The 16,622-nt window shown below is 45.4% G+C and overlaps 1 protein-coding gene across 6 annotated transcripts in view; it reads right to left on the bottom strand.

Moving 5' to 3' along the window:
* Positions 1 to 16,622, bottom strand: part of Dip2a (disco interacting protein 2 homolog A) — a 78,435-nt gene that overhangs the window by 26,627 nt on the left and 35,186 nt on the right. For all 6 annotated transcript variants that reach the window (XM_021227520.2, XM_013113918.3, XM_013113920.3 and 3 more), the window contains 12 exons: positions 14,336 to 14,455; positions 13,499 to 13,696; positions 11,594 to 11,685; positions 10,322 to 10,432; positions 8,840 to 8,963; positions 8,421 to 8,530; positions 7,907 to 8,009; positions 6,479 to 6,543; positions 6,238 to 6,331; positions 3,663 to 3,782; positions 2,226 to 2,340; positions 787 to 926 (listed from right to left, as the gene is read on the bottom strand). In XM_021227520.2, coding sequence (XP_021083179.1) covers positions 787 to 926; positions 2,226 to 2,340; positions 3,663 to 3,782; positions 6,238 to 6,331; positions 6,479 to 6,543; positions 7,907 to 8,009; positions 8,421 to 8,530; positions 8,840 to 8,963; positions 10,322 to 10,432; positions 11,594 to 11,685; positions 13,499 to 13,696; positions 14,336 to 14,455 — 1,392 coding nt within the window. The remainder of the gene's footprint in view (positions 1 to 786; positions 927 to 2,225; positions 2,341 to 3,662; positions 3,783 to 6,237; positions 6,332 to 6,478; positions 6,544 to 7,906; positions 8,010 to 8,420; positions 8,531 to 8,839; positions 8,964 to 10,321; positions 10,433 to 11,593; positions 11,686 to 13,498; positions 13,697 to 14,335; positions 14,456 to 16,622) is intronic.

Below are 16,622 nucleotides of genomic sequence, written 5' to 3'. Positions count from 1 at the left end.
CTCAGTGGTTAAATGCTTGCCTAGAGTATAAAATGTCCTGAGTCCACTGCCAGCATTAAACAGACACATGCACACGAATGCGTGCACACACACACACACACACACACACACACACACACAAAGGATGGGGGGGTCAGAGGTGATTAAAGAGTAAACTACATCTATGTAATATGCTCTTGACCAACAGAATCTCACTTTCCCAAGTCCAGGGAGATGATGTTTCCCAGCCCCACAGTAACACTCTCAGGTGTGTACACAGAGAGATTAAAGTCACAGAATAGTACAAATTACTACACATTGATATTGTGTAAGGACAAACGCTATGAGCAGCATCCCTGCTTCCAAGTGTCACTGAGGGCTTGAAGCCAGGCTCTGCCCCTATTCCTCAGTGATGCTTTGTTTCTTTGAGTGGGCATCCCAACACCCCTTCCCACTGCCCTGCCTCAAACCAGCAGGAGGACCAGCTTCTGCAGGAGGAAGGTGCAGATGCACTTGGTTTGGTTTTTTGTTTTTGTTTTGAACCTATAGGTATATCTGGGAGGTTTCTACATCTCCCGTCACCACAAGTGCATGCTACAGCCAACTCAGGTGACCTCATCATCCAGGCATTTGTAGCATCAGCTTTTCTGAGGCACCACTGCGTGAGGCTAAAGGACTATGCCTGGCACACAGTGAGCGCCCCGGCGCACCTGGCACACAGGGAGCGCCCCGGCGCACCTGGTGCATTTGAGCTCTTGCCCTTCTGTCCGTCAGTGCAGGGGTGGATGCCCTCTGATTGTTTCTTACCTCCAGGCATCACCTGGCCAACATCCTGAACAGTGAGGACCGACAGCTTCTCCTCAGTGTCGACTCTGATTACACCGTAGCTCAGGCCATTCATCGACAGGACAGCTTTTCTTGGGGGAGGTCCTCCCAGGTCTGGGGGCCTAGAGAACGAGAGCACCAGCATGCCCGTTGACAAGGGCTAGCACTCCGAGGAAGATGGCCCTCACTAAAGTGCCTGCTTGGTGTATGGACTTGTGGGAATTATGTGTTCTGAAATTCACGTGCCTCTCTGCAGCATGGCCTCTTCTCACTAGAGGGAGGCCCACGCTAACAGGGAAAGTGACACTATGTGACAGGCCATCAGAGGCGACTCAATTTCTATCTGGTCTTCTTGTGACCCTCACATGGAGCCCTGGGGTATCCAGGTGGGAAGACTACCTGGCCGAGGCCACTGTGCCGCAATGGGCTATGAAACTGTGCCTGTGCAGAGCTGGCTTAGCCCCATCAAACCTATGAAACAACTCCTCCACACAGCAGCTGGCCTGACGGCTTCCCAAGACGTGGCCCATTCAGTTTGTGAAAGATAGATGTTGCTCTTAATGCTATTACTAAAAACCAGCTACCTAAAACTTACATATGTGTAACCACATACTGCCTTTAAATTACGAGCCTTTAAATTACGAGCACAATGCATACACAACCAGGGCTGAGGCAATTCTATTGCAATGAGTTGAGGGTAGAATGCTAACAAAGATGTCCTCTGCTGTGAGCATGTGACCTGAAGCCCCATAGAACTGTGCTCAAGGGCAACAGTAACAGGTGATTCATGATGGGGGAGGAAAGCGCCTTTGAGCCTAGTTGTTGTGGTCAGGGAGCGACATGGTGTGCAGAGAAAATATCGGAAGGAACCTGAGGCCCAGATACTAGGGCACTAGATATAGACAGGAGTGGGAGGCTCTTAGAGCAACCTCAACCTCCTACTCCGAGGTGTAAGATGTGACACGAGGGAACTATCTATGAAGCAGCTTGGGTCTTCATCTTCAGAGGTTAGGATGGCTGGATGCTTCTCTTGGCAAGTTAGAGGTCCTCTTCAGTGGACCTCCACAGCCGAGAAGAAGCTCCCTCAGAATAACAGACTGTGGTTCAGTTATAACTTTTACATATGACCCGGCCTGAAATGGCAAGATCTTGATTGGGAAGAAGTGTAAGGAAAGTAAGATTGGGAGAATCCAGCGTACTCCAGGAACCCACTACCAAACTCCCAGCATGGATCTAGACTGGTGAGGGGCATGGAACTGCATGGAACTGTAGGCTGCACCCCTGCTATCCCAGGGAGACTGGAATGCTGATGGCAAGTCCTTCTTCAGGACTCCCAGTAGTTAGAAACAGATGACAAACCTGGGGCCATAGGTAACTCTGTCATATGTGAGTTCACAAGAGGCGGCACGCAATTTAGTTACCTGCGGATGGCTACTGTTAGCGCCTCGGGAGAACTGGCACAGGGACAGATGACCTCCGGCCTCAGACCTCTGGACTGGAAGACGTTGAGGAAGGCATCACAGGAAGATATTGACCCTGCGTACAGCAATGGAAGTGGAGTGTGAGCGGTAACTGGAGGACCAGCTACAGCTCCTAGCAGTAGCCTTAGAGATGTGTGAGCTACACACTTCCCTGAGGATGTCCTGCCTCTCCCTACGTCCTCTCTTTTGGGTGGACTCCTGTCATTCAAGGGTGGCGGGTCTTAACAGTGGGTGTTAGAGATAATGCAAACTTGGCAACAAGGAAGCTCTGCCTGTTCTGGGCTCAAACAACTACAGCCATGTTGACCCTAGGGTTTCATTATAAACCTCTCCCCACAAGGGTATATATAAGGGAAGGGGGCATCTACAGGAGCCTCTGGGCTTCATTTCTTCAGGGAGAGAGGTGTCTCCCAAGAAAAGAAGACAACAGATTGTTCCGTGTTACTAATACTGGATACAGCCTCACAGCAGACCGATACATGAGCTGTAAACTAAGGCCCATGAAGGGAAAGCTAGCTCTGTGGCATCTGGAGGATGATGGATGGAGTGAGGAGAGAGGACAAAGCAATTAGGGTCCCCAGAACAAAAACACCGGAGGGAGTGATGTGTTCAAGTGACCCGAGTACAGCTGAGCGCATGAGCGGAGCTAGGGCAGCTGGGGCCTTGAGCAGGCATGAGCAGCCGTGGATGGGAAGGAGATGCCTAGCTTGGCTCGGGTGTGCACCACGAGAACCAGAGGCTCTTACAGATGCCCCTGCTCTCTTCTCCTGAAAGACGAGGATAACCCCTTGCTCAACAAGTGTCACTTGAGGCTCCCCTAGAGGACACCTGACCTTGGCCTGAGACAGTCCTGGGCCTAAGACGCTCACACAGCCACTAAAACAGCAGCTACATCCAGACTGTTGTTATACACAGGAGGATCCCTGGTGCTTAGGCAGCAGCCACGAGGCATTTTTCCAGGAGGACTTAGGGTTGGTCAGAGACGTATAGAGGAAGAATAGCTGGGTCCTTCCAAAGGAAGTTGGGGCTGAGCATCAAATAAGTGGAAACCTAACACTAAAGGGTAGGAGGCTGGGGAGGACCATAGCAAATCACAGACCCTATTATAGCATAATCCGGTGATTTCTTAAAAACAATGGCACTCATTAAAGGTTTTGTCAACTGTGTTAAGATTGTTTATAAATTTAGTGTCTTAACAAATACGATGAGACCCACCAGTGAATGAACAAGAAACAGCATGTCACAGAACATTATAGGACACTTATCAAAGCAGTGATAATGCTTTAATGTTGGTCGGCGGTTCTACTTCAACAGGTTGTTCAAGTCAAGAATCACGGGAGCAAACACTGCAAATCCCCCAGGTGACAGGCTACTCACATGGGTTAGCGCCATCAGCCACTATCAACATGCGCAGAGAGCTCAGACAGACGTCCCTCTGACCTCGCTGCGCCAAGAGAGACCAGTGCATATCTCGGGACTTCACCAGAGCAGCCTGAGCTACAAAGAGAAGGGGATACAGATGCCTCTGTGTCACGAGGCCAGGAGCCCTCGCACCCCAAAACACTGCTGTACTTCATTCTGTGCAGAGCTACACATGCAGAGGGCAAGGGACCACTGTATGGATCATACTCTTGTCGATGATCCATAACTGTTATCAGCTACCTCATGTGCTTCCTAACCTACTCCATCCCTTTTCCCCTTAACACTTAGTCTTGAGATATGATTTAGATGTAATATACTCCATTTCCCAGCCTTTGGTTTTTTTATATTTTACATGTATGGGCATTTTGCCTGCATGTATGCCTGTGTACCACAGACATGAAGAGCTCACAGAGGCCAGAAAATAGCATGAGTCCCTGCAACTGGAGTTACAGATAGATGTTAGCTGCCATACGGGTGCGGGAAACCAAACCTGGGTCCTCTGGAGAAGTAGTCAGGGCTTTAACCTGAGACATCATTTCTCCAGCTACAGCCTTTTTTTTCCCCCGAGACAGGGTTTCTCTGTATTATTTTGGAGGCTGTCCTGGAACTCACTCTGTAGACTAGGCTGGCCTCGAACTCACAGAGATCCGCCTGCCTCTGCCTCCTGAGTGCTGGAATTAAAGGCGTGTACCACCAACACCCGGGCAGCTCCAGCCTTTTAAAAAGTTGATTTTTATTATTTTGTTACTCTGTGAGTATGGGCGTTTTGCCTGCATGTATGTCTGGGCACCACGTGTGTGCCTGGTACCCTTGGAGACCAGAAGAGGCCACAGGATGCTCTGGAACTGGAGTTTCATGCAGTTGTGAGCCACCAAGTGGGCATTAGGAATTGAACCCGAGTCCTCCGGAAAGAGCAGGCAGTGTCCCCAACTCCTGAGTCACCTCTCCAGTTCCCCAGACTCTTTTTTAATTAAGTTTTATCTCATGCTGCATGCTGTCCCTCCCCAAGGGGCTGACCCTTGCTTTGTGCCCCCATTGCCACTATGTCACTGGCATAAGGGGAAATGAACTTGGATTTCTTTTTAATTAATTAGTTAGTTAATTAATTAATTAGTTTATTTATTCTTCCCTCATATGTTACATCCTACAGTTTCCTCTGCCTCCTCTCCTCCCAGTCACCCCCATGTCACCTCTCCCCCAGATCCACTCCTTCTCCATTTCCCTTCAGGAAAGAGCAGCCTCCCGGGGATATCAACCAAACACGACATAACATGGTACAAGACTAGGCACACACCCTCATATCAAGGCTGGACGATGCAACCCAGTAAGCGGAAGAGTCAGAAGCAGACCCCACTCCTACTATTAGGAGTCCCACAAGACCACCAGCCTACACAATCGTAACACATGTAGAGGACCTAGGTCAGACCTACACAGGCTCCCTGATTGCTAGTTCACTCTCTGTGAGCCCCTATGAGCCCTGCTTAGTTGATTCTATGGGCCAAGTTCTTGAGGTGTCCTTGACCCCTCCGGTTCCTACAATCCTTCCTCCCTCTCTTCCACGGAATTCCCTGAGCTCCACCTCATGTTTGGCTGTGGGTCTCTGCAAGTGCTCCTATCAGTTGCTGGATGATGAAGCCTTTCTGGTGATGACTATGCTAGGTTCTGATGAGCCAGGATCTGAATGGACTGAATCAGCCTCAATGAGTGTGCAGAGATTAGTGAATCCCACTCCCTTCAACCAGGCTTTGTCTTCCTCCATAAAATAGGACACAAGACATTCGTAATAGGAATGCCGACTTGGAGATATGACTGCAGAGTATATATTGTCACTGGCACTGGACGGGTATGGCAGATCAGAGTCTTGGGAGCTGCTCATGTCTACTGAACAGGGACAAAGGGTGTGGAGCTGTGCAGTCACCAGTCAGCAGGGATCCCTGTTTGGTGCTGGGAAACACCAGTGGAAGGTAAGAAGAACAGGGCCCAGGCCTCACAGGTGGCCTTCCTCATCCCTTCCATCCTGCCTGTCATAGACCTTATCATTTGAACAACAGCCTTGTTACCAGTGGCTTTAAAAGCTCCAACTCAGATTATATGACTAGGAATGTTGATGCTATTGTGACGGAAACTTCAAAAGAATCAACTTAGGAGTTCTCAGTCTTCTAGTGACGGGTGAACCCAGCTACTCCACTGCAAATAGCTGTCCAGACCGTGAGCAGATTGGGACCAGGATAGTCCACAGAGGCATCCCAAGATGGCTCTCCAGTCTACACTTGCAGTTCCGTGTGTTGCCTTCATGTTTTCTTAATTACTAAAGATCAGCTCAGAGAGAATTCTTTAAAGAAAGGCGAGGCCCAGGACAAACTTCCTGGGCCCACAGGTACTAGGGCAAAGGAGAACTGGCACCATCTACCCTTTCAAAGTGTTTTAGTTACTGGATCAATGGAAAAAAGAGTATTAATAAAACAAGCTACCTCTGGAAAAAAAGGAAGAAGAAAGAAAGGTAAGGCAAGCAATGGCAGTTTTCTGCTACCTTTATAGGAACACACTTTCTGAATCCAGGAGAGTGGGTTGACCTTCATCAGTGCATAGGGGATGCTGACGACATGCATCCTATTCATGACACTCTGCAAAAGAGAAATGGACCGACTCAGGGGGAGGGAGTTAATCTATGCCAGGGCAAGCAAACCAAGCCCAACAAACTGCTGTATCAGCATTTCACAGATTTGGATCACCTCTCACTCCCACCCCAGTCACTAGCAAACAACACTCACTGTTAAGACTCCATGCCACAAACCAGCATCCCTTTTGAAGTCCAGCACATTCGTTAATGTTTCAGCTGAAAGCGGACACAGAAAGTTAAACTGATGAACAGCATTTTTAAGTTCTGCACACCTGTAGAGCCATCTCAAGATGAGTACATAACCAGCACACAGACATGGCACTTCCAAACACCATGCACCAGTTAACACCCAGCTAAACTATCCATTCAGATGGCTAGAAACACACAGTTCTGGACTGGAGGAGAGAACCATGCCAATCTTCAATTCAAAAGCACAAGGAACACTACATACAGGAGAAGCCAAGGAAAGGTCATTGCATGATTCCATCATTTTTGAGTGGCTGCCACTCAGAATCAAGAGGCAGGATGACAAACTGCCATGGACACTCTTATTTCTCAACTTTCTATACAGTGTCCCCAATTTTCACACCCACAGTCTATAGTCTTGCTTTTACTAGCACAAAACAGTGACATGCATGCCAGAAATATTGCTGTACTATGAAAGGCAATCTCCCTGTTCTTGTTAGCAGAAGAGCCAAATCAAAGGGGGGGTATGAATTAAATAATTAGCACTAGATCTAAAGAACTCATAGGACTTGGTTTTATAGCTCTTTTAAAACTCATTAAAGTCCTTGAAATCCTCCCCCCAATCTTCACAAAGTCTTTATAATTAAATCATCAAGCTAACCCTTGGGATTAAACATTCAAATTTTATGTATCTAAATATGCCATCCAATTTTACTTTCTAGTTTTCCTCAATTCCAGTTTTGTAATGTAAGAAAACTACCATGAGTCCAATTTTAGTTTTTAAAGTAATATATTTCATATTGATCTCCTAAATATAAGCAATTATTATCTATCAATACAAAATGATATTAGTTTAAAATGCTAGCCATAAACTGGGGGCTGCTTCTACTTCAACAATGATAACCTAAGATCATAAAGATTATACTTAAGCATTCACATGCATGTTGCTCAAGTCACAAATACATTTACTGAAAACGAAATAATTAGCAGGAAAGGATGTTCCAGGATGAGTACATTCCGCTTTTTCTAATGCAGAATGCACTGTCCTTCAGTAGATCAACTGATCCAGGTGGTTATGCATAAAGGAATCACTCGTGCACAAGTCTCATACTCCATAAATCAGTGTTAGCATGACTTTACTGAAACTGTGCAAAGTGGGGCAGCCTTGGATCCATAGAGGGGCACCTTATACCCCCAGTCCTGCATAAGCCAAGACCTTCTCCCAAGGACACAGGTAGAAGCGGCACCCCCGGCCTGGTGCAGCTGCATTAAAAGTTAATGTGCCATGCACAGGGGAATGTGCCATGCACAGTAACAGAGTCTAGGGTGAGACCAGGGAAGCCCAATGCCTGTGCAGGCAGCAAGAGCTGCAGTCCTGAATGTATGCCCTTACCTTCCATGTACCCGCATGCCTGGGTCAGAGCCTGGCACTGTGCCAGCAGGGATGAATGTGACACAGTGACCCCTACCGTGCTGCCTTCTTTGCTGGTTTTATACTGCAGAATTTCAAGGAAGAAAAACAGTGATACATATTTCTATAAACACACCAGACAGAGGAGGCTGAGGGCCCTTAAAGAAGCAGCTGGAGTCCTCTCTCCCTTATTACCACCCAAAGCCCTTTCCAGCCTAGTTCTTAAGGGACCTGGGACAGTGCTTGGGGACAACAGTGCACACAGCTGCATCATAACTGCCTGCATCCTAGGAAGGGCAATTAGGGATGAATTAGGTCAGAGTGAAACTGAAATGACCCAAGTAAGGTTCTATGTGACACTTTCTATATCTGGGGTAGAGGTAAAATAAGAACACTTAGTCTAAAGAGTATTAAATGGTTGTCTTTTTTTTTTTTTAATAAAAACCAGGTCCAAGACAAGAGGGATGTATCGTGCACCCAATGAGCATGCCCTTACTTCAATGTAGGCAGTCCCGGACCCCGTGTCCTGAGCCAGCGGGTACCAGTCTTTAGGAGGCTTGGTGAGATGCTTTCCATCAATTACCAGCCAGGCGAGGGGGGGCCAACCTATGACAACAAACAGGACAAGGGTGAAGGGTGGTCAGAAGGCTTTGCTCCACATGGGTGGAACCCAGGCCCAGCATGGAGTCACCGGCCCCAGGGGCTGTGGGGGTGAAGTTTTATTTTCATTTCCTTTTACTTAAATAGATAAGCATGGAGCATAACAGGCGAAGATACCGAATCAGACAAAAGCCTTGAGCGAAGGATTGTTTTCCTAAAGCCCACCAGGCTCTGTGGGGTTAGTTCTGCACAGCGTGGCTAGAGGCAAAGTCGTACTGCAGCCAGAGCACAGACTTCCTGAGACCTGGGTCTCACCTTTGAAAGTTGCCACCTCTCCTGTCGGTGCCTTGGGAAGGCCCTTCTGGCAAGCATCCGTGGTCAGGGCCAGGGTCACCCCACAGCTGCCCAGGAGAAAGCCAACCTGCTGGCTGCCTGCGTCCTGCAGAAGACAGAGCAATGGCAGCAGAGGTGGAGTCGCCTGGGAAGGGGCAAGAGCCCGACCACAGCAGCTCAGGCTCTGACTCTCCCACCCCTCATAACACTTTAAACTAACCCAGTCTTACTATCGGCGGCTTGTTCTATTACACGAAAACAAGACAATTAGCTTGGAATTTAGGAGGCATTTCTTTGTTCTATTTGCAGTGAAATGTATAAAGATGGGGATAGTGGACTAATTTCTTGAAGTTTATTATAAGTGAAACTTGAAAACGCTTTAATTAACTCTAAACACAACAGCAGTTTATATCATGTTTGGAACTTACAAATGACTCTGGAGGCCTGCCCTTGTCATTTTCGTCACTAGACACAAAAACCTTTTCCTTCACTGGGATCTTCCATTATACTTGTCCCTTAGCAATCACCATCATTTCCTTCCAGCTTAACAAATCTTTTTTTTTTGTAAGATTGATTGATTTGTTTGTTTGTTTGTTTATGTATATGGTATTCTGTCTGCATGTATCCTTGCAGGCCAGAAGAGGGCACCAGATCTCATTACAGATGGTTGGGAACCACCATGTGGTTGCTAGGAATTGAACTCATGACCTCTGGAAGAGCAAGCAGTACTCTTAACCTCTGAGCCATCTCTCCAACCCCTAAGCTTAACAAATCTTAAAAGCTTTTCTTTTTTTCTCTAAGAATCACTGTATTCAAGTGCATGGTTATCAGTTAGACCCCTGGAGATACACTGGTCTTATTTATGCATTTTATGTTTAGTATTCTTGAGTATTTGTTACTCATAACGTTCATGCTGACAAATGCATGGACACAGAAGTAAGTAGATTGAAAAGCCTGACTTTCTAGAACACATGACCATTATGCTCAGTATTTTTCAATAATCAGGCTACTGATATTCATATCCAAAATGGTTCAGCCATCCAGAGCAACCGAGTCCCTCCATTAACAGCTTATGAATGAAAAACTGCCTGCCATGTAAGCAAACAAGAAATGCATGAGAACTTCTGTTCTGTCTATCTGACATTATAATTAATTCAATAAATAAAACCCCAGAAAAGCTTGTTGGGTCACAAATTCTGTTCAATGGAGGACAAAACCTTCATGGTTTCTTTTGGGAAATTCAGACAGATGAAGCGGCAGCCCCGCCCACCAGAGTGCAGCCGTGTTGTGGGGGAAACTCCATCCAGCTGCTCTCTAAGATGCAGGGCGGCCTGTGAGATACTTGCCTCCCCCAAGCACCTGCTTAAGCCAACAACAGCCAAGTGTGAAGAGGAAGCTAGTCACACCGCACCCTACAGAGAAATGCAGGGGCACTGTGTCCTGGGCCTGAGCCACATCTGTTACCTTTCTTGTCAGCGGCACTTCTATAGGCACAGGAACCAGCTCCGCCAGGAGACACCCATAAAATGCAACCATGAACATTACAGGATCACTATTGGGAAACACAAGTGCCACCTATAAGAGGAAAAACAACAAAAACTGTGAGACCTCAGGAATGATTGAGGCTTTTCGTCTTTTAGAATTTCTGTTGGTTAGATAAAAATTAGATAATTTATGTTTTGGGGTTTTTTTATCCCACAGTTTAGAAAATCTACTTTTGATCAAGGATACATAGAGATAACTGTCTCAAAAAAATCTAACGTTGGTATTCATTCTTGTCCTTCAAATTTCCTTATTCATATAACTTTGAATAAACAGTTGTGGGTGGTAGCCTTTACTATACAGTGAACAAAATACTTTTGAGTTGTAGCTAAGGCCGTCCAATGCATGCAGACTGAGAGCCAGATCTAATACTCACTCATATTGACTGTCACTATCAATGAACAGTCTCATCGGCAGGTTTGGTGGAAAGTGCCTTAATCCCTAAGTCATCTTGCTAACCCAATTTTCATATTTTGAAACACTTATTTCCTTGCATTCTGTTTAAAAAAATTTAGGTATCTAATTTATTTCCTATAATCATATGAATATTTATTTGGGTTCAACATAATCCTGTCATTGAAAATTACTATCTGGCCAAATCCATAGTTGTTTATGGAATAAAATCTTGTGCCAAGCGGTGATGGTACATGCCTTTAATCCCTGTACTCAAGAGGCAGAGGCAGGCGGATCTCTGTGAGTTCAACACCAACCTGGTCTACAAATCAGGACAGCCAGGGCTACACAGAGAAACTCTGTCTGGAAAATAAAAACAAAACAAACACCTTCCCCCCACCTCAAAATTGCAAGATCCAAATATAGTAACTGGGCACGTAATCATAAGTAACAGCCAAAACAGTACTTTACCGTGAACTTCGAGAAGACAAACAGTGGCTTACCTTAGCCCCCAACTTCTAAGACAAAATTTAAGCTATGTCTATTTTCCTTCATTCCGTACTTCCGGTTTACAAGCTGTATATCTAACAAGTTTGTTGAAAAGAATACCCTCTCCTTCTAACGATTACATCTTCTCATTCTTAGCATTATAACAAATAAGCATCTTCCCCATTTTTAACATTAAACCTCTTGTTTCAAAACTATAATTCTAAATAACTGATAGAACATCAATGTCAATAAGATATATATTTAGGTCTCTATTTTAACTCAATTCAATGACGTTATATTTTGGCTACTTACTCTGTCTCCAGGTTTAAGTAGTGGTTCATTCTTACTAGTCAGTTTATTAATTAGAGTATAAGCTAATTTTAAACTCCGACTCCAAAGTTTTCCTGAAATAAAACAAAAGTAATAGTCAATGTTAAGTTCTAAGAAACCAACAGTTAACATTTACTGTTGTGAGCATGTGTCCTACAGCTCACCCTAACACTTAATGTATATTGTTGAGAGCACACGTCCTACAGCATACCTTTTCTCTATCAGTAGATTCATTTTCCAACTATTAACTACTTAGTGTAATATCAACAGGAACATCACAGCTTTCTCTCAAAAAAAAAACAACCTAAATTTATTTTTATTTGGGATTTTATTACACAAATCAGTGAGCAAAAAGGCCAAACTATGTATATGCATGTATACATATGTACATGAATACGCAGATGCCAGTTGACTCCTTAAATTCTGGTGGTGCGGCCTGGTAACCATGTTCTCTCTCTGAATGAATGCTCATATGCAAATAATACTGAAGTAGGTGCTATGCTGACATGTGTGAGCTGTGAATCCTGAGAAATCAGAGAAAAAACTGAACTCCAAACACGGCTCCAACCTGCTTTAAAAGATCAATTCAGTATGTTAACAATGCACACACATTTCCCAACTGAATCTAGCAGTCTGTCATGAATAACGCTTCATGTCCAAGTCAGTTTTACCCCAAGAATACAATCTCTGAGACTATCAGCATAATTGGCCATGTTAATGGAACAAAAATGAAAAAGTAATAATCTCAAAAGGTAGATGAAAACCAATAGTTACGCACAATTTCTAAATGACTATAAAAGATTAAGTCCTTAAACCGGGAAAGAAAGGAAACAAACTTTCTGAATATGTTAAAGGGTATCAATTAAAACCTGACAGGAGCTCTCCCAGTCATGTTAGATAAAAGCACCTTCCTCTGAGAGCAGAGGCAGGGCAGGGACAGCTGCCTTCAACATCAGTAAGATCAGTAAGAAGATAAAATAACTGGAAATAAAACTGTTGTTTCTGGATGTTATGATTCTATAGTTCATGAATCTTTTATAATTGAATTTAGTAAGGCTGCCAGATTTATCAACATATAAACACCACTTGATTTTCTAAGACAGAACAGAAGTTACAGTACTATTTAAATATTTAAGACTCAAGTGGCATAAGAAACATAAAAGGCTCTCTATAGAAAATTACAAATCAGGGGCCAGCAAAATGGTTCAGTGGGTAAAGGTACTTATTGCCAAATCTGACAACCCAAGCCCAGTCCCTAGAACCTGCATGGTGGAAAGAAAGAGGTGACTTCCACAAGTGTCCTCTGACCTGTGTGGATGCCGTGAGATGCATGGTTGCACATGTACACACAGTTCAAAACGAAAGAAAACTTGTATCACATTATTGACAACGAAGTCTCAAAAATGCAAAGATGTTAATTCTCATCATGGTTCAAAGCCCAGCAAGGTCTCCACTCAGAGACACTCAACAAGCTACTTCTAACACAGACCCCGAAACACACAGAGCAGGAAGAGGCAATATGCCCTCCGAGAAAAGAGAGGGAGATCCTATGGTGTCAAAACTTGTTACAGAAAGCTATGGCATCTACAGTGCAGTCAGGCCAGGTGTAGGTGGCGCACGCCTTTAATCCCAACACTCAGGAGGCAGAGGCAGGTGGATCTCTATGAGCTCAAGGCCAGCCTGGTCTACAGAGAGTTCCAGGTTAGCCAGAGCAACATAGTACGACTCTGTCTCATAAAACAAAGACAAACAAAAAACAAAGTCTGCCATCTGGGCGTGTTTTCTGCCTTATAACGTGGACCAACTACGGGGTCTGTTGAGGTACATGCACACATGCACAACGGTGTGAGGTCAGCGGGTCGCACGATGCTCTCTGCTGATACTTGCCATAGGTGAGCGTGTAGGTGGCTTTCCCAGATGTATCCAAGGCAGTCAGACAGGGGGCTTTAGGCTGTGTTGTGCCCCAGAGCTGCAGTGCGGCCAGCAGAGACGGTGGCCCAGGAGTTCCCACCGACAGAGGCTCTCCCTGCAGCACCGCCATCTGCTCGCCCTCGGGCTTGGGCTGATTTGGATCCGGTTGTTGAACTATAAAGCAACATCAAGATTTTAAACCGTACATTTCAGAGTACTGTGTACACATCTGTTTACGAATGACTGTTCTCTGTGACTTCAATTTGTAATCAAATTTATTCAAGAACTGACAGTAATCTGCTCAGATTTTGTTTGCCCTCATTGTAGCCACAGACGAATTAATCAAGGAAAAGTTGGTTACAGACAATAATTTTGAGATAAAAACCACTCACAGTCTTACTAAGCACAACCTCATGTGATAAAGCCGACCACAGGATAGCATTTCTGCTTTCCTCCCTGGGGGATGCAGTGTGGCATGGTGGAACCCTGCAAAGTGGGAGCAGGAAGGCTTTAGAAAGCCTGAGAAACAGGCTAGAGACTGGTTCGCTTTGGATCAAGGGAACAGAACCACCTCTGCAGTCGGGCATCAAAACCACCAGCAGGGGCGCTAGAGAGGCCACTCTGCAGTTAAGAACGTTGTTGCTCTTAGGTCTCAGAATCCATTAACTCCAGTGGCGGGGAATCATGTGTCCTCTTCTGACCTCCACAGGCACCAAGCACACACATGGTACATACACATACATGCAGGCAGAACACTGACACATAAAACGAATAAGTCACAAAAACATGGAAGACCAAGTCAGGGAACTCTACCTTCCAGTAATTCCTCAAAATCATCCACAAAGAACTCCTTCAGGGGAGGGCGCTTTGGCCTCTTGAGGGTATTTAGCAGCTGCTGGATTTTGGAGGACACTCTGCTGTTCACGGGCACACCTGCCAAGGGAGGAGCAGAGAAGGACTGAAGCTGTGGCATGCCACACCCACCAGGGCATGCACTGGGTGAGAGGTCTGATGACAAACTGTAAGTGTAGCAGACCTACAAATCCAGCCAGGCGCTGGCCTCCCTGTCACTGCACACTGTGCTAAGCCATTTGACAAGCATTTACGGATGCCTCTCGGGAAGCAGGATCTGATTACAAAGTAATCCAGAAACCCCCCCCGGGGGGGGGGGGAGGTAACTCCATGGTCCTTTCAGAGCACATGAGGTCAAACTCACTGCACAGTCTTATTAGAATATAGTCTGTAGATACTAGAGAAATGGCTCATCAGTTAAGAGCACTGGATGCTCTTCCAGAGGACCTGGGTTCAAGTCCCAGCACCCATGTGGCAACTCGAAACCAACCCTGGAGGACCCAACACCCTCTCTTGGCCTCTATTGGCACTGCTGGGAGGTAAATGGGTCATGAGGACTGTTGTGGCTTCAGTGAGGAGAGTTTCCCAATGGTTAACTATTTGAAGACTTGGTCCCCAGTTGGTTTTATCTGGAGAGGTTATGGAATTCTTAGAACCTTGCTAGAGGAAGTATGTCTGTCACTAGGGGACTTGAACCTGGGTCCTCTGTAAGAATCAGTCAGTGCTTTTAACTGATGAGCTTCCAGTCCCTTCTGCCTGCTGCAAGCTTCCCTGCCCTTATGGACTCTAGCCCTCAGGAATGGTAAGCCAAAACATACTCTTTTTTGCTCTTGGTTGCTATGTTTTATCACTGAGACAGGAAAGTAACTAATACTAAGCTTGAGCCCACTGATGACCTCACAGCTAAATGTGCTACAGGACATGGGGCATAATTAGAGGAAGTGGGTCATCAGGATACTTAACTTTAAAGATGTATCGTTTCCCCAGACCCTTCCTCTCTGGCCCTTCGCTTCCTGGCAGCCATGATAACACATATTCTCACCACAATTATCAGCCTGGCCTCAAGCCAACAATGAAGGGGTCAAGTGACCAAGAATTGAGACCTCTGAAACCATGGGCCAAAACAAACCCTTTCTCCTTGGGTATTTTGCCAAACAATGAAAGTTACCATACTCTATCTTAGTGTTCTACTGCAAGACCAAGGCAACTCTTAGAAAAGAAAGTGTCTATTTGGGGACTTGCTTATAGTTTGAGAGGCTTGATTCTTAATCATCGTGGTGGGAAGCAGACAGGCATGGCACTGGAGCAGTAGCTGAGACTCTACACCCTGATCCACAGTCAGCAGGCAGAGAGAGAGAGAGAGACTGGGCCTGCCGTGACCTTCTGAAACCTCAAAGTCCACCTCTAGTGACACACTTCCTCCAACAAGGCCACTCCTACTTAAATAAGACCACACCTCCTAATCCTTCTACTCCACAAACAACTCCACTTCCTGGTGAACAAGCATTCAAACACATTAGCTGATCGTGTCCAGGCTCATTCAAATCACCTACTATATAACAAATAAACTCAGATCACTTACTGCTATACCCCTCCATCTTGTACCTCCTCTTAAAAGATAACCGTTCTTATTGCTTCCTGATTATCCTTCCTGTGTCCTACTGCAAGGAAGTGCAGATATAGGCATGGTTTTCTTCTTCTTTCTTACACAGATGTGGAAGACTAGGAATGTCCCTTGACTCTGCTCCCCCATTTAACAACACCTAGAGAAGCACTTTCATACAGTTCACAAAGATCCTTCTCATCCGTTTTGACAAATGTGCAGTACTCTACAATGTGAACCTGCTAGCTTTATTGAGCCCATTTATGGGGTTTGGATAATTTATGAAGTTTCTAATATAATATAATTAAAGCCAGTGCTGTAACTTATAACCATGTACACGTTTGTTTCCTTATTTTTGGAGGAGAATGTTCAGAGAAGATTCCTGATGGGGGAAGTCCTTCTGTGTATATGTTTGTCTGATTGGTTGATAAATAAAGCACTGTTGGCCAATAGGGAAGCAAGATAGGTGGGACTAGGACTCGAGGATGATTCTGGAAAATGTAGCCAAGAGTAGAGAGTTGCCATGTGATCCCAGGAGAAGAGGGCGCAAGTCTGGCGTTCTCGGTAAGATAAGACCTTATAAAAACATATGTTAGGGGTTATTAATTAAGTCAGAGCTAGCCAGTAAGAAACCATAGCAAACAG

This window comes from Mesocricetus auratus, unplaced genomic scaffold (genome assembly GCF_017639785.1).
Source record: "Mesocricetus auratus isolate SY011 unplaced genomic scaffold, BCM_Maur_2.0 Super-Scaffold_100027, whole genome shotgun sequence".
In the NCBI taxonomy this organism is placed as follows: domain Eukaryota; kingdom Metazoa; phylum Chordata; class Mammalia; order Rodentia; family Cricetidae; genus Mesocricetus; species Mesocricetus auratus.
The sequence above is the reverse complement of the archived record's forward strand: the minus strand, read 5'-3'. Positions and strand labels throughout refer to the sequence as shown.